Source organism: Nicotiana tabacum, chromosome 6 (genome assembly GCF_000715075.1).
Source record: "Nicotiana tabacum cultivar K326 chromosome 6, ASM71507v2, whole genome shotgun sequence".
NCBI classification, from domain to species: domain Eukaryota; kingdom Viridiplantae; phylum Streptophyta; class Magnoliopsida; order Solanales; family Solanaceae; genus Nicotiana; species Nicotiana tabacum.
In genome coordinates, this window is record NC_134085.1 from 163243700 (window position 1) to 163264752 (window position 21053).

The following is a 21053-nucleotide window of genomic DNA, read 5'->3' on the forward strand; positions in this document are numbered from 1 at the left end:
AAGCTCGGAGGTCTTCTTGTGCTTGAGTCAAATTCTGCACGAGCTCTCCAGCATAAGCCTCTTTCCCACCCAAGAGAGCCTTCAACTCTCTAATCTCTTCACTTGCCTTGGACAACTGCTCGGAGAAAGAGTTTTCAAGATGAGCCTTTTCTTTATCCGCTTGACTTGAGGAAGCCTTTTCAACTGCCAACTTTGAAGTCAAGGCATGTACCTGTTGCTCCAAGGTACTCTTACTTTCTTCTAAGTACTCCACATCAATTTAAAGGCTTTCATATTGTTCTTTCCAATTGCACGCCTCTAATTGAGAATCACACACTAATTTCTCTGAGAGGACAACCCTTTTCATCATCTCCGTGCCGATAAGATTGACCTATAAAAAAAGAAAAGGAAGGGAAATGAGAATCTCAAATATAGGAAAATTTTAAAACACAACAAAGGAAAAAAGAGAAAGGGAATACCTTTAAAGAAGCGTGCACAATATCATTCATCAAAGTCAAAGAGCTATGGTTCTCTAGCTTGACTCTTTCAATTGGTCCGATTAAGGGCTTTAGCCATACATCTGCTTGACCCGATTTCCTTAAGAGATTGCCCTCAGCAGGGACTTCAATGATCACTTGCCTCATAGCACCACTCCTACTTGAGGAGCCAACTTCAACATGGTGAATGATTGGGGGGAGGAATTGTTGAAGTAGAAACAGTGGAAGGAGGGACAGTGGAAGTAGTAAAGACAGTCTGGGGAGGAACGGAAACAGCCGAGATCGACAAAGAAGGAGTCATAGATACAGGAGTAAAAAGAAGTCAGAGGTGCTTCATCCAAAACTGGGCCTAAGCCCTCACCACCAAACCCGCTGATAAAAAGCTGCTCAACAGAGTCATGAGCAGCAGCGGGAGCAACATCATCGTCAAGAATCACTACCAGGGCGTCTGGTGGGGGTAAGGGTCTAACCTTATTTGTCTTGCAGGAATATGAGGTACGAGGTCCCCAGTTTCGGGATGATTAGTATGCCCCCACTCTTGCTAGACTGGTGGAGGAGTCTTCCATCAAATGACCAAATCAATGAGTGGAGAGAGAGGGTCGTCAAAGCTAGCGTAAAGTTGGAATATCTGGAATACAGTCTGCTGGAATTGGAAGAAAAAGTGAGGAAGAGAGTCACCGACTGCTAGAACTATGAGGGAAACGAAGGAGAACACCTGGCGAAGGCATTTTTACTGGTGAACTTACGCGAGCTAGAGGATTTGATCAATGAGAGCATTCAACCTGAGGAAGGTCTTTCTGGGATCAAGTAGATAGGAATTTACTTTTTTTTGCTTTATGAAAAGTAATAAGGCCAATGGCCATTAATGATATTTTATTTCTTGTTATTTAGTGTCGATTTGTGATCCGTCTACTTTTATCAATAAAATGTGGCATTTAGCATTTTAAGTTCTCCAAATCAATTTTCCGCTAGGCCTACCTCGGGTACAAAGAGGTCCCCAAATTAGGACACGATTTACATTCTTGCGCTATGTGTTTAAATATCGCAACATTTTCTTATAATCATCACTAACTTGATTACCTTTTGTTTTGTTATTCCCCTCCCCAAAGGTTGGTTCGTGCACTCTGGCAACATCATCTTATTCCACGAGATTCAGGGGCCCTCCACCCACTCCTCCTCTTAGTCCTGTCAAAAACAAGAACAAAGGGAAAATGGAAGATTTGAACAACGCTAGAAAAGAGAACTCAACTGAACGGGTAGAGGTCACTCATGGTCACGGTACTCAGGTTTCAAAAGAAAATGCATCCCTACTCGAACAAAAGCTGTTGAAATTCCAAGAAGAACTTGATCAGGTTCGGAATCTGGCAAATCTGTCATTTTCCCTCACCACTCCAGATGTCAATTTCCCAAATACTCAGAACCCTACACCTCCACAAAATATCCCAAAGCGACAAAACCATCCCGCTCCTAACCACCACTGCAACACCTGCTATAACTCAAACAACACCCCGTTGCCCATCCCAGAACTCAAAAACTCCACAAATGACCACTTTCACACCCACCATAATACCCCTATCTATGTGGAGACCATGCCACACTCCACGCAACCCATCTCAGGCACACCCGAGTCTAATGATAAAGACTTGCTCAATAGGAACCTGGCTGAGGAACTTAAGAAATTGACTAGCCGAATTCAAGGCGTTGAAGGAAGCAAGGGAATTGAAGGGCTGAACTGTGAGGATCTTTGTATACAGCCCGATATCAAACTGCCCGAGGGGTATAAACCTCCTAAGTTTGAGATGTTTGATGGTAAAGGGGATCCAACAGTACATTTGAGAACATACTGTGACAAGCTGGTTGGAGTAGGGAAAGACGAAAAAATCCGCATGAACTTTTTCATGAGAAGTCTGATTGGAGATGCTCTGTCTTGGTACATTAGTCGAGATCCAAAGAAATGGTCGAACTGGGTAGGCATGGTGTCCGACTTTATGGACAAGTTCAGGTTCAACACAGAGAATGCGTCGGATGTGTTCTACATTCAGAATCTAAAGAAGAAACCTACAGAAACATTCTGCGGGTATGCTACTCGCTGGAGGTCTGAAGCTGCTAAAGTCAGGCCTGCCTTAGAAGAAGAACAGATGAACAAATTTTTCGTCCGGGCTCAAGACCCGCAATATTATGAAAGGCTAATGTTGATTGAGAGTCTTAAATTTTCTGACATCATCAAGTTGGGCGAAAGAATCGAAGAGGGCATCAAAAACGGTATGGTTATGAACCTTGAGGCCTTGCAAGCTACAAATAAGGCCTTACAATCCGGTGGTTCATCCAAGAAAAGGGACGTAGGGGCCGTAATGGTCGCACAGAGAACCAAATCTCCTATCAAATACCAAACCTATCCAATGCCTCCACTCACATATCAGCCTGCTCCAAACTACCAAGTACCCTCACCCTCTTACCAAACTTCACCACCCACTTATCAATCACCTCCACCTCCCACATATTAGCCTACTTCACCAAAATATTCCAACTCGCACATGTTTACCAAGCCTACAATGATCAACCATCCCACTATCAATCACCTCTTACACGCCAAAACTTTCCTAGACCCGACCAAATTTTGACCGCAGACCTCTTAAACAGTATACGACCATTGCTAAACCCATTGATCAGTTGTACGAGAGACTCAAGGTCAGTTTCAGGAAATTAAAGAAATCATAAATAAGCAGTTAAATCCAAAGAAAGGGGAAAGGGTACACGGGATAAAGCATGCTTATTCTAATTCAAAAATAAGTTCGTTATGGTAAGAGCCTAAAATATCCCCAGCAGAGTCGCCAGGCTGTCGCGCCCCCTTTTTCCTTGCGGAGTCCGGGTTTTGACATTCATGGGGGAACAACTCGGTTCCTTTTGGGAATTGGGTATTTGAATTTTAAGAGTCACCACCTAACAGATTAAGGTACGTTAAGGCACCTAGAGTAATTAACTTTTGTAACTAGTTCACATTACCAGAGATTAGGGTAAGGGCTCAAAATAATCTTGAAGGGAAGGTGTTAGGCACCCCTCGCGTTCCACAATAGTGGGTCCCGGCCGAACTTAAAATATGTAGGGGAATAGAACGGCGGGGGGATACTTCTTCTTCATTATCAGAAATGATACGTCTTCGAGTTCGTGGCCTTGTTATCAAAGAGCCCTCGTCTTCCTCTTCTTCAAAGCCCTGGTCATTAACGGCTTTTCTTTTCGATGAAGAACCCAAGTTGGGCCCTTTCCAAAGAGATATGAGAAGTTGTGACCGCCTCGGCAGTAACTCCTCAAATAGCAAATCCTGATAAAAAGAAGGATTGAAATTAGTTCAGAGAAATAAAAAAAATATATGTAAGTTGAAAGCTCTTACCATGAGTTTTTACTTTCCAACCAAATCATTGAGAAATGATTTTCCAAGATCTACCATCCATTGGCGCAATCTTCAATAGCTTGTCTACCCAATCATGAAAATTGGGAACATCTTCTACAACTCCCATGGTTGCTGAAAAAGAAAGGCAAAATTAGAAAATCAACAAAATTGAAGAAAAAAGGTACGAGAAATTTAGAAGACTCACGTGCAAAATTCCACTTCTCAAGGAAGGGAATGTTCTCATCACCCACTAAACCAATAGTGGGGACAGCAACAAACCTGGCATACCAGCCACGGTCTTTGTCATTTTCAGGGCTAACTAGAACTCTTTTACTCCTGGATACTAGTGTAAAAATACCATTGCGAAAGAGTCTAGGGGAGTAAAGGTGAATTAGATGCGGGAAAGTAAAAGGCACATTGGCAGTGTTGGTCAAATGCCTCAAACAGGCGACAACCCTCCATATTATCGGGCTAATTTGACCCAATCAAACATCAAAGAAACGGCAGAACTCAAGAATAATAGGATCGATAGCAGGTTTGAATCCTAAAGTGAAAGGGTACGTATAGACAAATGAAAATCCGGTTAAGTAGGAGGTAATTCTTTGATTCGAATTGGGAATAATGATAGGAAAGTCATGATCCCAATGGCAGTCTCTACGAACTAAAGAAATCAAACCTTCAGTAATTTGAGTGGGATAGATGTCAGTACGGTCTAAAGAAGACACTTGATTTCTAAGAGATTCTCTGTCATTGAAAAAGATAATTTCGCAGGAACTATTTCTTCTACTAAAGGTTCACGAAGAGGTTCAGAAGGTTCTTTACCCCTAGAAGAAGATCTTTGTGAAAGAGAACCCCTAGTTCTAGAAGAGGGGCCAGAACTAGGCGAAGGAAGAGAAGAACCACGCAAGGATGAAGATCCCAAATTACGAAACCTACCTCCTCTTCTGCTCCTACTGGGGACATCAAGGAAGTTATCAACTATGGGGACCCTTCTAGGGTTAGGGTTTGATGAAGACATGATGATACAATGAAGAAGCAAAAAGAGATTTGAGAAAATGGGATGTTCAGAAAACTTTATGTGGTAAAGACAAAGAAGGAAGTTATATTTATACTGATAAGCAACCGCCAAAGGAAAAGGTACAATGATGGAAGGACCATAATAATGATAACTGACGCTTCGTGAATAGTGAAGCCATGAAAAAGCCTTAAAAAGAGCTGCAAAACTGCAGAACTAATGAAAAGATGACACATGTGAAGAGTATTAAATGGAAGGGACAATTAAAGCATCGATTCTGTCATAGCATTAATGGTGACAAAAATCCTCATTTTTAATGAAATCCACTTTTCAAATATTCAATCGATGAACAAATGGCAAGTGGGGGGACTATCTGTATTAGGAAAAATTGAGTTTATATATTAGAGTAGTGTAAAGATAATGTGTCATGACACATAGACTGGTCAAAGAGATACAATTGGCAAAGAGGCACGAGTTGCAACAGATGCGAGCAGAGGCAAAGGAAGAGGCACGAGCGGTTATGTAAAAGACTTAACGCTCGTGCTTATTTAAGTCCAAGAATTAAGGGGAATGAATCTGACATTACATGGGAGTATAGATACAATATTTATTGAGTCTTAAATACTAAAAACGTTAGAGAATCTGTACTAAAAGCAATGATTATGTAACGTAGCATTTAATGTCTTTAATTGTCCATAATGACCTTATTATGACAAAGACAAAACGCATATTCCCAAAATAGCTATAAAAGGGGAGAGTGGGTCAATTGTAAGACACACGAAAAAACTATCTGAATATACTGGTTTACTTGTTTTCTTCTGATTATATCATTGCTAGTAAAATTACTCTCTTTCATATATACTTTTGATTATCAGTAACCCTAGTTCTTCTAAAATTAAAGCTTTGACCGAAATCTCATTTTTTGGTTAAACAACGTAGTTACCTTGTGTTTTTCTATCAATCTCACCCTTTGTTATTTAAATAATTTTATTTTTATTATTTACCTTACCTTTTTATATAGTAATTTTATCCTGTATCATAATTTTTCTTTATAATATTACAAGTTTATTCTTCATATTGCTGGTGCGTGATAGCATGAAATGATGGCAAACGAGACAATCTATCCAAACATTATTTTTATCAAATAATACAGTACAATACGATACATTATGAAAGGATGTGTAACAACCATCCAAACAATTTGTAAGTGTGTTATACTACATTGGAGAATAATTCATTGCTCTATAAGAAAGTGAAGTGTGTAAGTTAGCAAACACAAATGGCATTCAATAAAATTATAAAATGCATTGCCAGATGTGACTTATAAATTATATATAGCAAAATATGACATGTAAATTGTGTTCGAAAAATGCAATTTATAAATAGCATGCGATGTATATGACTTATACTCGCATTCTGCATGTGTGACACGTGTAATATGACTTTCGTTATGCTTTATCCTTAAGCCGCATTACAAATATGTTTTCTATAATTTTGAAATTCTAAAACAAAGAAGTAAAAAAAAAAGTTTAGATATATGCTAAGGTTTCAAACAAAAAAGAAAATAATTTCTTGATCTGAAACTGTCAAACCAAAAGTACATAATTTAGTGAAAAGATCTTAATTTGGCATTCAACTACTTAGATCCAATAAGAACTGATCACGCCCAACTATGCCTTATAAAAAGGACACGCGGACGTTGCAAATATAATCTGAGTATTTAGCCCAGAGTTGAACCCATAAGGAATTAACCTATCAATTACTTTCGTTGGATTTACTAAATTCTCCGGAATCAACTTCCCAAATGTTGTCAATAACAATTGATGGTATTTCTACTAACTAAGAATGAAAGTAAATAAGCAACTGAAAACTAAATATGATTAAGTTGTAAATAATTAAGAGAAGGTTCTAAGGTTATGATTTCCCCTATTGATGGAATCCCTTCCAGTTATGTTTCATATAGATTCACCAAATCATCTCTATCAATCATGAGCACTCCTATTACCGTAAATCTCTCCTGAGTAATCACGATAATTTACTAGACGCACTATCTCGAGATACGCTAGCTGGCTTTGTTTATTACAGCTCACTTTAGATTGCACTCAAGGCTTCGTTATCCCTAATCCCGCCTTTAAACCCGCAGTTATTGATCCCTCATATACTTTGGAAGTGGTATTGTTCAACAATTACCTAAATATGCACTCTCTCGTGAGTTATGCACACTAAATAGGCACAGCTAATTGAGGATCCTGTCAATTAACTACAACAAACACGTAGTTGAACAAATAGAGATTAAATTGGCAAACTATATTAACATCACAAAAAGTTCATCCTTCAATAGGTTCCATCAAAACCCTAGACTAAGGAATTATATACTCATGACAAAATAAGATAAAACTACTAAATTATTCATAATGGGTAATTGCAAGAAAATAAAAGAGATAGAAAAACTCTAATGTTTGGTTGATCTTCTCACACTTGTTCTTGCCTCCAAAGTAGTCTAAAAACAAGCTTAAAAAATTCTTGGGCGAGTTTCTAAAACTTATAAGGGTTTGAAACAAGTTTTTCCGAATTTACACTTTGGTCCCCAAATTTGCTGATGAGTGAATAGTGCACCGCGGTCGCGGCAGGACCGCGGCACGACCGCGGTGAATGTTGAGTATTCTGCCTCGCCTCTTGATCTGCCGCGGTTCCACCGCGGTCGCGGTGGAATTTTGCTCAGTACATCTTTTTGCTTCTTTGTGCTCGGTACTTCTTGAGTGGGCGTTTTCTTCACATTATTGCCTCCAAAACACTCCGTGGTGCTTCCTCCCTTAGAATATTCCCTGCGAAACAAAATAACACCATTTAGAGCATTTTGTTGGCAATTTGCCTATAAAACAACAATAAAGCATGGTAATATTAAGGTGTAAATATCATCTATATATCCTAATATCAACACCCCACACTTAAATCATTGCTAGTCCTCGAGCAATCCACTAGACTCCATCAAAGTTCCTCCCCTAAGCTTTTCCCTTAACGACTCACGCCTTGAACATTTTACCAAAGTTGCACCTAGTAGTGAACAACATTTACCTCAAAAGTCGAATCTCTCGTACCATGCAACATTCGCACTTACTCAAACTACTCTATACAAAAGTCAAAACTTACCTTTCCTTTGTAAATCACATGTCATCACATCACACAAGAGAGTAGTTCTACATATAATAATATTTAGAACAACTAGGAACTTAGATAGATAAAATTCACTCACTCTCAAAAAGAACATTCACATGCCACAAAGATGCTCCATAAGCTTGCCCGTAGTGTACTACTCTACTAATCGAGTCTACTCAGTTCAAGATCAATAGTACTTCACTTGGTTGTAATGTAGGTTAAAGGACGGGTAGGATATATTTGGATATAGTGACTAACCTCCATACGCATTTTTAATACAATTACATTAACCTTCAAAACCATACTTATGTCAACCAAACACTCCACCACTTTTTATTTAAAACATCCTCATCCATTAAGTGCAATTGTAACAACCACCACTTATCGATTACTACATTGATTCATCTTTTGTTTTCTCTTTTTTTTTTTCTTTTTTTTTTGTGTTTCTTATTCTTTTACTCTTCAAAACTCTGCACATTTTCTCTATTTCAATGATTCCTCTCAAAAACCAAACCACCACCCCACACTTTTGTTTTTGCATAATTTAAATACCATTCAAGTGCTTATAGGAGGTAAAAGGGTTCAAACAACAGGCTATTCAAATAATTGGGTAAGGTTCGCAATGTGGTTACCAAAGAAACAGGCTTATAGGCTCAACAGGGTTAACTAAGATGTATTACATTCAGGTGAGTTTAATTTATATGTCTGGCTCAACAAAGAAATGCTTATATCACTTCTAAAACAGAATGAAACTACTATTTCGCTTTGCAAACACACAGGGCAAGTTCTAGGCATCAAATGTGAATCATGGAATACAGTAAAACTCACACACACATGGGACATGACTCACTCCGGATTGATTTATCAAGACATTCTCTTTTGAGTGTTCAAGTTAGATACAAACATACAATTTTAAGGTACTTTAGCAAGATTCAACCATTGAGACTGAGCGTTGCACTCTAGTGTCTATTGTGTTCATGTGTATCAACGCTAAGGGTTTCTCCTTCGATTTTAGCTCGTAGCCCATTAATCCTAATCTAAAAACTAAAAAGAAACAAAATGAACAAAAACTACCTATACCCGGTTCAAGCTAAACCCTTGGAAAAGAACCATGGCCTAAAGAAAAACCAAGAGGGAGTTACTACACTACCTAAAAATAAAATAAAAAATCTTTTTTTGGTATTTTCTCTAGACTAACTTCCTTCAAGAAAATTGTCTAAAGGATCCGTCATCAGGAAGAGTCTCTATATCCCCCCCTTTTTTCTTCTCGACTTAGTCCCTCAAGAACCCCGCCGAAAGAGATTCGTCGTCGGGACAAATCACTTACCTATTTTAACTTACCTAATGAACTATTACTCAAAACACCAAGACAATCAAAGCAAAGCAAAACAAAACAAAATGAAACAGTCAATTGTTATAATTACATACATACAATAAAGTAACCCCCACCCCACACTTAAAATGTAGACATGTCCTCATGGCTTAAAAATTTAAAGAACAGTGAGGTAAAGGAACTTCCCTGAAAGATCACTCCTGATTGGAGACGGTATCTGGGTTCACATTGCAAGCACGACCCAGAGCTCTCAGCTAGCCTAAGAATTTCTTCTCCGACTTCACCTGTCGGTCAGCCACCACATCTACACGGGCACCCAAATCAGTGACTAAGGTACGCAACCTAGCCATCTCCTGCTCTAAAGCTGTCATGCAGGTGCTCCGGCGTGGCTATGATGAGCCTGCCTCGTCAACTCTTGGAGGTGGGGGGACCTTAGCTGCCTCAGCATCATCATCATCATCATCGTCTGAGTCATCAACATTCACCACCGGCTTTCTTCCAATTCCAATTTTTCTTGCCAGGAACGGGGCTTTCAGGGGAAATTTCCCATCAACTCGAAGGTCTTCGGGGACTCTAGCAAGACGGTACAACCTAATGACTAGAGAAGGGAAGTAATGGCCTTTGATTAGCTCAGATGATCTAATGAACATCTCATCGTAGATGAGCCGGGCTACATCAAAATCCTGGTGTGTCATAAAACAATAGATAGCCGCTACCCGTGGCCCATTAACATAAGTCGTGTTGCAGGAGGGTAGCAAGAGGGTGCTAAAAATGGTGAGCCAGCACTTTGCCTCCCAATTAAGGGACTGTGAGTTCAAAGTGATCAGATGTTTTATCCATATAAATGACTTGTCAGGGATACAGATGACATCAAGAATTGGTGTCCAATAAATCTTTGGGCGGTGATGATCTATATAAGCATCCATCTCACCCGTGAATGCTGGGAGGCGATACACCCGGCAGATGGCCTCGAGGGACGCATTTACCTGGGTATTGCGCACAGTAACAACCCCATTCTCATGTTCCAGCAAGTTCGCATAAAACTCCCTCACCATCTGAACATTAGCCTCCTCCGGTACCTCGAAAAAGATGTCCATCTGACACCTCCTCAACTCATTGAAGATATTCGGGCACTCCACCTCTAAGGCTGCCCAGTCAATATGCACCTCATGTAGCAACTTCTTAGCTGCCTTTGCATTGCACCTATCCTCCGCCGGTTTGGATACAAACCTAGTGCTGTCAAACTGTGGCGCACTGGCTTGGCTCCTAGCTCTCGAGGAGCCTCCCGGTCCACTAGCGGAGGACCCAGTGTTGCGTCTCTTCCTAGATGAACTCATTGTACCTGTCAAATAGAGAAACGCCTATTAGTGAGTGTGTGAAATATGTGACTATGGGTGGTTACTCAGACTTTACCACAACCATGTCACATTAGCCCTTATAACTCCATTGGAGCAATTTCCCAAACACCTTGTAGGCAAGGCACTATCCTAACACATATCGCCCTCATGGGTACATCAAAACTTCTCCCAAATCAAAGATACTACTACACCATCACACCCCATAATACTTCATTCAACACCCACCAACATATAACTTTCCACCGCATTAAACACACAGCCCCTTCACCAATCAATCTCAAAAACGAAATTCAAAAGAAAAACAAGAAGAAACTAACAAAAATTTACTAACAATTACTACACCATTACAACATTAAACTAGCATAAACTACAACAAAATACAAAAAGAAAAGAGAAAGGGGAGTGAATAGCATACCTTAATGGAAGAAAAGTTGAGAGGAATGGAGATGAAGGAGTAGTATGAGTGAAGAAGAAGAAGAAGAAGAAAAAGAAAAGAGGGGGATTTTTTTGGGAGTTAGGGTTTAGAGAGAGAGATATGGAGAAATAGGATAGGGGATCGGGTATTTTAGTAAAATAAAAATGGGGGGGGGGGGGTTCTAATAGTGTGAGAGGGTGGTTATAGAAAATAAAAAAAATGAAAACAACTTAAAAAATAAAAAAACTACTTACCTGACGCCGACTGCCGTGGTCGTACTGCGGTCCCACCACGGTCGCGGTGGGTCAAAAGTTTGAGGCAGTGAACTAAGCATTCACCGAGGTCCTACCGCGGTCACGGTGGACTGCCTAGTTCTGAGGCAGAATTCGCGCCTCCCACCGCGATTCTACCACGGTCGCGGTGCTGACGCTTTTTTTTATATATAGGAAGTTACACAAGAACGCTAACAACACATTCATGGGGTGCCTCCCACGTAGCGCCTGATTTAACGTTGCGGCACGATGCAGACAAGCGCATTTAAGGCTCGCTCGACCTCTGAGGTTCCGTCAGGTGGATCTCAGACACTTCTTTTGGTCCTTTCATGCTTATGTATAGCTTCAATCTCTGCACATTGACTCTAAATGTGTGAGAATCTTTCTCCGAGGTAATCTCCACAACTTCTGAAGGGAAGACTTCGACCACTCGAAATGGACCAGACCATCGTGACTTAAGCTTACCAGGGAACAACCGTAATTTTGAGTTATTGAGCAATACCATGTCCCTGGGTTTGAAATGCTGCTCAACAATGTTCTGGTCGTGCAACCTCTTCATTCTCTCATTGTACAACCTTGTGCTCTCAAAAGCAAGATGTTTGAACTCGTCGAGCTCATGCAATTCAGTGATTCTTGTTGTACCCGCAGCTTTAATGTCTAGGTTCAGTTGTTTCAGTGCCCACCAAGCTTTATGTTCAAGTTCCACTAGCAAGTGGCAAGCCTTCCAAAACACCAACTTATATGGTGACATACCAATTGGTGTTTTAAAAGCAGTTCTATAAGCCTAGAGTGCATCATCTAGCTTTTTCGCCCAATCAGTTCTTGTGACATTCACAGTCTTGGTTAGCACACTCTTTATCTCTCTGTTGGACACTTCAACATGCCCACTAGTCTGGGAATGATATGGGGTAGCCACCTTGTGGCGTACATCATACTTTGCTAGCAACTTCTCAAAGGCTCTATTACAGAAGTGGGTGCCTCCGTCATTGATAATCGCTCTTGGTGTCCCAAAGCAGGTGAATATATTCTTCTTCAAAAATCCCACCACCACTCTTGCATCATTAGTGGGCAACGCTGCAGCTTCTACCCATTTGGACACGTAATCCACAGCAACAAGTATGTACTTATTGCCAAAGGAGCTGACGAAGGGTCCCATGAAGTCAATCCCCCAGACATCAAACACTTCCACCTCTTGAGTCGGGTTTATGGGCAACTCATGGCGACGGGAAATGTTCCCAGTCCGCTGAAATTCATTGCAGCCCTTCACCCATTGGTGCGCATCTTTAAACACTGTTGGCCAAAATAAGCGGGCCTCTAGCACTTTCGCAGCTGTCCTGACTCCTCCAAAATGCCCTCCATACGCTGATGCATGACATGCCTGCAAAACAGAAGATTGTTCTATCTCGGGGACGCACCTCCGGATCATATTGTCAACACATATTTGAAACAGGTAAGGTTCATCCCAATAATACATGCGGCAGTCACGATAAACTTTTTCTTTTGTACAGAGGAAAGGTCATAGGGAACTATACCGCTGGCCAGGTAATTTGCAAAGTCTGCATACCATGACACTTCCTCAAGACTAGTAGCGAGCAGCTGCTCATTTGGTAAGGTTTCCAGAATATCCTCAACCTCAATTGAGTTTTCAGCTCCCTCAAGCCGTGATAGATGATCAACAACTTGGTTTTCTGTGCCCTTACGATCACGAATTTCGAGATCGAATTCTTGAAGTAGCAACACCCAACGAATCAGGCGTGGCTTAGACTCCTTCTTCTCAATCAAGTACCTGAGAGCTGCATGATCAGTGTATACAATTACCTTAAAGCCAATTAGGTATGATCTGAACTTGTCGAAAGCGCAAACACCACAACCAACATCTCCTTCTTAGTCACAGTGTAGTTCAGTTGGGCTCCACTCAGCATTCTACTAGCATAGTAGATTGGATGTATTAGCTTGTCTTTCCGCTATCCCAGCACTGCCGCCACTGCGTAGTCACTAGTGTCATACATGAGTTCGAAAGGTTGCTCCCAGTCGGGGGAACAATGATAGGTGTTGTGACTAGCCTCTTCTTCAGCTCCTCGAATGCTACCCTGCAATCATCAGGAAACAAGAAGGGGTGATCTTTTTCTAGCAACTTACAGAGAGGGTTGGCAATTTTTGAGAAGTCTCTTATGAATCTCCGGTAGAAATCGGCATGCCCGAGGAAGATCCTGATTGCTTTGACTGAAGTTGGAGGGGGCAGTTTTGCTATCACATCCACTTTAGCACGATCCACCTCAATTCCTTTGCTTGACACCCGGTGCCCCAAGACTATGCCCTCTTGTACCATGAAATGGCACTTCTCCCAATTAAGAACCAGGTTAGTCTCAATACACCGTTTCAGCACACTCGTCAGATTTATTAGGCACTCATCGAATGAATTTCCCACCACTGAGAAATCATCCATGAATACCTCCATTATGTTTTCTACCATGTCAGTGAATATGGCCATCATGCACCTTTGAAATGTGGCGGGTGCATTGCATAGGCCAAATGGCATCCTCCGAAAGGCATAAATGCCATATGGGCAAGTGAAAAAAGTCTTTTCTCTATCCTCAGGTGCAATGGAGATCTGATTGTAACCTGAGTACCCATCCAGAAAACAGAAGTGTTACCTCCCTGCCAGTCTGTCTAGCATCTGATCAATGAAGGGAAGTGGGAAGTGGTCCTTCCGGGTGGCCAGATTTAACTTTCTGTAGTCCATGCAAAATCTCCAGCCCATGACGATTCTCGTCGAGATCAATTCATTGTTATCATTTTTGACTACTGTCATGCCACACTTTTTAGGCACACATTGAACCGGGCTAACCCAACTGCTGTTAGATATTGGGAAAATGATTCCCGCATCTAACCACTTTATCACTTCTTTCTTTACCACTTCCTTTATGTTGGAGTTCATCCTTCTTTGGTGTTTCCTGGAAGGTTTGTGGCCCTCTTCCAGCAGAATTTTATACATACTGTAGGCGGGGCTGATCCCCTTTATGTCTTCCATGGTTCGCCCAATGGCAGTCTTACACTCCTTGAGTACCTGCAAGAGTTGTTATGCCTGCACATCTAACAAACTAGATGAGATAATAATAGGTAATGTGGAGTCAGGTCCAAGGAACTCATACCTGAGATGGGCGGGCAGTGGCTTCAACTCCAGCTTTGGGGGTTCTTCCATGGATGGCTTGGCTGGAGGAGTTTCTCTATTTTCTAAGTGCAAGGGCTCAAATTCAAGAGTTTTGTCCCAGAACCCTCTGCCCTCTAGTACCAACACCCATTCTGTCAGTTCTTCTCCATTCACCTCATCTAAATTCATCAGGCATACAGCAAGAGGGTCCTCAATAGTCAACATCGAATCATCAGTTTCGACAATTACATCCACGACATCAATAAGAGAGCAATTGACGAATTCACTTGGTCGCCTGGATTTCTGCACATTGAATGTTATCTCTTCGTCGTTCAATCTCATATTGAGCTCCCAGTTTCACAATTAATGAGAGCTTTCCCAGTGGCCAAGAACGACCTTCCCAAAATTATGGGAATTTCTTCATCTACCTTGCAATCCAAGATCACAAAATCTGCAGGGAACGCAAATTTCCCCACCTGAATCAACACATCATCCAGGATATCAGAGGGTCTTTTTACAGTCCTATCAGCCAGCTGCAATAGCATAGAGGTGGGTCTAGCTCTTTCAATCCCCAGCCTCTTATAAATCGTCAGGGGCATAAGATTAATGCTAGCCCCTAAATCACAAAGTGCCTTAGCAAAAGCAAAATTACCAATAGTGCAGGGAATTGTAAAGCTCCCTGGGTCAGATAGCTTCTCCGCAATTAGTCTAGTTACCACTGCACTGCAGGTCTGAGTAAGAGTCACCGTGTCCAGGTCTTGGAAAGCGAATTTTCTAGACATTAAGTCCTTCATCATTTTTGCATACCCAGACATCTCTTTCAAAGCATCTATCAATGAAATATTTACCTTGATTTGTTTCAGCATCTCCAAGAATTTCTTGTGATGTTCCTCTTTTTGGTGCTTAGCCAACCTCTAAGGGAATGGTGCAGGAGGTCTCTTCTTCCCAATGATTTGGGACTGCTCTTTATCAGCTGCCACCTCAACTACTTGTTCCTGGGCTATCTCAGCTTCTTTCTCAGTCTCAATCTGAATGTTGTGTTCTTCCTGAGCAGGCTGGACTGTTACCTATGTCAGTTTCGTTGACTCATCTAGCTCAATGGGCACTGGTATGAGAGTCTCAGCCTGTCTGCTCTCTCGAGCCCTTTCTTGCTCTACGTCTAAATCTCTGTCATTCCATAGACTCACTGCCATCAGCTGCTTCAGGCCTTGATCTTTGGGGTTTATTTGAGTGTCTGCAGGTAATGTCCCATGAGGACGATTGTTTAGAGACATTGAAATTTGGCCCATATGCACTTCAATATTCTTGATAGCTGAATCATGTGCATCTACTCTCTCACTAATTTTTGCATTAGACCCAATAACCTGCTACATCATTGCCTCAAGTCTAGTAAACCCATCTTCCTGTCATCCACCATGCTGCTGCTGAAGAGGGTGATACCCCTGCTACTGATTCTGATTGTTATATCCATGTGGCCTTAGGTAAGGTGCCATATTGTTAGGAGGTCTCATACCTCTCGTGTTCCTATTGTTGAACTGTGGCTAGACTGGCCTGTACATCTGATTTTGCTGGCCCCAATTCTGACCACCCTGTCTCTGGCCTCCATAATTAGACACATAGTTCATGTCTTCAAGGTAGTGATGATGATCATGTTCTGCATTCCACTGGTTACCAATTGGCTGACTAATGCAAGATGTGCACAAGCCCTTATTGGTAGTATCTACGATGTATACCTGCTGCTTCTGCTCTGACTCTTCCACCTTTTTAGTGAGTATACTCATCTGTGTCAATAAGGTGGCCATATTTTCAGCCATAGAGTTGGATGGATCTAAGGGCACTGAGTGAACCATTGGAGTGATAGATGCATTCCTGGTTGTCCATCCCGAATTCTGCACCATCTTATCAAGCAGACTCTGGCCTTCTCTCCATGTTTTGCTCAAAAATGCTCCACCAACTGAAGCATCAACAATGTTCTTCATGCTATCTGACAATCCCATGTAAAATCGCTGCCCCAACATCAGATCTGGAATACCATGGTGCGGACATATAACCAACATCCCTTTGAAACGTTCCCATGTTTCATGCAGTGTCTCCATTGGTCTCTGTTTAAAACTCAAATTTCATCAATTTGTTGAGCAGTCTTGTTGGGTGGGTGGAACTTGTTATGGAATTACTTGACTAACTCCTCCCAAGTTGTTATGGAATTTATGGGAAGTGAGTTTAGCCAGGTCTGGGCAGCTTCTGTCACTGAGAATGGAAACAATAACAGCTTGATTGCTTCCGGAGTTACGTTGGGCTGCCTTTGGATTTTGCATATTGACAGGAAATTCTACAAGTGTTGTTGAGGATCTTCGACTTGTGACCCCGAAAATAGTCCCTTGTTTTGCAACAAGTGCATCATGTTATTCGTGATTTAGAATGATTTAGCCTGTATTTGTGGGACTACAATTGTTGTGGCCAAATTTTCAGCTGTGGGTTGTGCCCAGTCATAGAGAGTAGCCTCTGGCATGAGAGGTGCCACATGTGCTATTGGCGCTGCTGGGTCTACCACATTGTCCCCCATGTCTGGTTCGATTTGTTCAGTTGTTTGCTTTTCCGGTTGGCCCGATTCAAGGCCTTGAAAACTTTCTCGGGATTCTATAATGCTTCAAATACTTCACCAGTTCTCGATGAGTTTCTAGGCATGCACCTGTACAACCAAGTCAACAAACGTTAAAATTTCAATGTAAAAATTGGGTATAGAGAAAACTGACTACACTAAGAATTTTTGTACTTGTTTCAATTGTAATTGATAACACCGTTAAATCCCCGACAACGACGCCAAAATTTGATCACGCCCAACTATGCCTTATAAAAAAGACACGCGGACGTTGCAAATATAACCTGAGTATTTAGCCCAGAGTCGAACCCACAAGGAATTAACCTATCAATTACTTTCGTTGGATTTACTAAATTCTCCGAAATCAACTTCCCAAATGTTGTCAATAACAATTGATGGTATTTCTACTAACTAAGAATGAAAGTAAATAAGCAACTGAAAACTAACCATGATTAAGTTGTAAACAACTAAGAGAAGGTTCTAAGATTATGATTTCCTCTATTGATGGAATCCCTTCCGGTTATGTTTCATGTTGTAAGCACGTGATTTTTGACCCTCCCCGAGAATTTTCACATTTTTAGCATGAATATGTGAAATTGGGTCTAGTATAGCTATTTTAACTATTTTTACTTTATTTCGTTGCAAAAAAGAAAAAATTTCAAAAAATATATATATAAATTTTAGTTTATGTATCTCTCATAAACTTGAAAAATACAAAAATTGCACTTTTTTTTTGTACTTTATATAATTTCGAAAATTACAAAAAAAAAAAAAAATATAGTTCTATTAAGGTTTTATAGTCATTTTAACTTTGAAAAATACAAAAATATTACCTCATATTTTATCTTAATATTTAAAACGAAAATTACAAAAAAATAGTTTCATTAATATTTTGTAGCTATTTTAAATCTTGAAAAAATATTTAAAAAGATATAGTTTTGTTTAAATACTAGTCTTATTTTTGGTAGTTATTTTGCTTACATAGGACTAGTTAAGCAACGTGTTCCTATTTCTCGGGTCCGGGCAAAAGAATAATATTCGGGTTCAAACTACCCGATTTTAGGCCTAATTTTCGGACCTAGCCCATAATAAACCGTGTTCAGGACACGTGGGGAACCCCACCACGTGTGGAGGACATATGCCTTGAACCCCACCACGCGTGGGCTCATTTTTCTGGGCAAACCCATGCTAAATACACGGACAAAAGCATTTTGAAAAGAGAGGACTTTGGAATTTTTTGGATACTACTGTTCACCTTTCTTCTTCTTCTTCAAAAGAAGAAGAAGCAAACCCTACGGAAAAAAAAACCAAACAGGCCCATCGACCTACTGTCACAAACGAAACACCCTCCTCCTCCCAGCTCCACCATCATCAACGACCCACCATCACCTTCCCCTCGTCGACCACCGGCGTGCACTACCAAGCTCCAAACCCTCCCGTAAAACCACCCACGAAAAACCAGTGAAACCACCAGCTCCATCGCTCACCTCCACTGTCCGAACGCCACCCCACGTCAAAAGGAGCAGTCGACAAAAACCAGTCCACAAAAACCTCCGACCACCCTAAACCATCGTCAAACAACCATCACCTCGTCGTCACTACCCAGCAGTCGAGCCCCCTCCTCCTCACGTCCAGCAAACCACCAGCCCCATCGCCTTCTTCCTCACCACAAAACCCTAGCAAAAACCTAGGAGCCCTCCCCGTCAACCACTGCCCAAACCACCCACCCAAACTCCATCGCAACCACCGGCCCCGTCGAGCAGCAGCTGTTGCTGCTGCTGCTGTGTCACCTTCCCGACCAGTCCGTCACCCATAATCATCGTCACTCCTCCACCTCCGTCAACCGCCATAACCACCACTAGCTCCAGCCATCCCGCCCAGCAGTGAACAAAACCACCATCGTTACCCACCTAGCAACGAACCAGTCGCCATTAGCATGAGCATGCCCAGCTGCCGCCGTTTCTTCGCTATCGTCGCGCAGACTGTCTGAGGTCGTCGTCGGGTTGTGCTCGTGGCTTCCGGTCTGATATCGTTGAGTTCGACATCGAGGTTCCGTCATTGGAGAGGTTTCTGATAGTTGACGAGACAGTTTGGTTGTTGTTCTTGCTTCAAACAGGTGCATATACATTTCCAAACTTGTTATATTTGCTTAAATGGAATGAAATGATATGGATTTCCTATGCACTGTTTGTGTATCGGATTTGTTGGATGTCTCTTCTTTTGTTTCATTATTTTAAGTAGCTATTCCGCATTTTGTTTCTTCATGCTAAGATTATTGTTATCTACATGCTTGTCTTAAGAGTTGTTTGTACGTATAGTAGTAATGTTAAAATCATAGGAGTAATTTTAATCCCACGGAAAAATATTCGTTTCATCAAATAAGTTTAATCTACAACCCATGACCTCGCAAAGTAGCAAAAAATGTAGTTATTTTAGCCTTGTCTCTTTTTCTAAAATAAATAAATGAATAAACAAAAAAAAAAAAGAGACTAGCTTCGCCAAAAAAATAAAAATGTACAGATTGCGGAGCCTTCACAAAATATGTGTATTAAATACTTAGATTCCGGGACGGGCCGTTTAGCAAATTTCGCGGCCCTACCAAAAAATAATAATGCGCTAGTTGCTTTAGGCGCGCCTTTAATAATGTTATCTCCCTAAACTCGGGTGCACATTTATGTGACCCAAATCCAAATCTCAACGGAGTCGAAATATGTCTCTAGTCACGGGCACATTGATTGTGACGTGGCCCGAGATGCACGTCCATGACGGTGCAAATTCCTTTTAAAAAATAAGAATGAGATGAGCCTCGCCGAATAAAAACACAAATTGCGGGGCCCTCAGTAAATACTTGTTTAAAATTACTTAGAATTCAGGAGGGTCGTTTAGCGAATTTCACGGCCTCCGCAAAATAATAACGCGATAGTCTCTTTAGGCGCGTGTTTAATAATTTATTTTCTTAAGCTCGGGTGTGCATTTCATGCGACCCAAATCCAAATCTCAAAACATCAAATAAAATGCGTTCCGGATTGTGGGTGCATTTCATGTGACGCAGTCCAAAGACGTGTTTTAAGCGATGTTCACATTCTTGTAAAAACAATAATAATAAAGCGGTTAAAAGTTAAATTTTGCACATAGGTTCATACTTGTATAAAATCAGATAATCAAGCCGAATATAATAATTGAGCGACCGTGCTAGAACCACGGAACTCGGGAATGCCTAACACCTTCTCCCGGGTTAACAGAATTCCTTATCCGGATTTCTGGTACGCAGACTATAATATAGAGTCATTATTTTCCTCGATTCGGGATTAAAATTGGTGACTTGGGACACCCTAAATCTCCCAAGTGGCGACTCTGAAATAAATAAGCAAATCCCGTTTCGATTGTCCTTTAATTGGAAAAAACTCCCTTGCGCCCTCGCGGGTGCGGAAAAAGGAGGTGTGACAGCTCTGGCGACTCTGCTGGGGAATAGGACCCAGAACCACTGGTTCAGGGTTAAGAATTCGAGCTTGAAATAATTGTTATTATTTGGCTTTATTTATTATCTGATTTTTACATGTTTGAGCCTAATGTGTTAAATGCTTCTTTTACCGCTTTGATATTATTTGAACTGTATATAAACTGTGCCGAAACCCATATCCTTTCTGAGTCTTCTAAATCATGAAGAAGGGCATACTTCGCATGACTTCTTTTCTGTATAGTGTCAAATCCCAATTTAGAACGAGGTTCGGATAAGTTGCTAAGCCGGTGAAGCTTCTGTATTCCCGGTACGCTGCCCCCCCTCAGCTCGAGCTGTCCGCTCGGGTAAGCCAGGTCTAGAACAAATACCCAGGTTATGAACTTAGTATAACGAAGCCACATGCCGGATCCCTAGTAGGAACGTTTATTTG

At 41.2% G+C, this 21053-nt stretch overlaps 1 protein-coding gene across 1 annotated transcript; it reads right to left on the bottom strand.

Annotated features, from left to right (window-relative positions):
• Positions 1-14902: 14902 nt before the first annotated feature.
• On the bottom strand, positions 14903-15361 carry LOC107811472 (uncharacterized). The gene has a single exon (XM_016636403.1). It carries the CDS (start codon positions 15359-15361, stop codon positions 14903-14905), a length of 459 nt encoding a protein of 152 aa, XP_016491889.1.
• Between the last annotated feature and the right edge of the window lie 5692 nt (positions 15362-21053).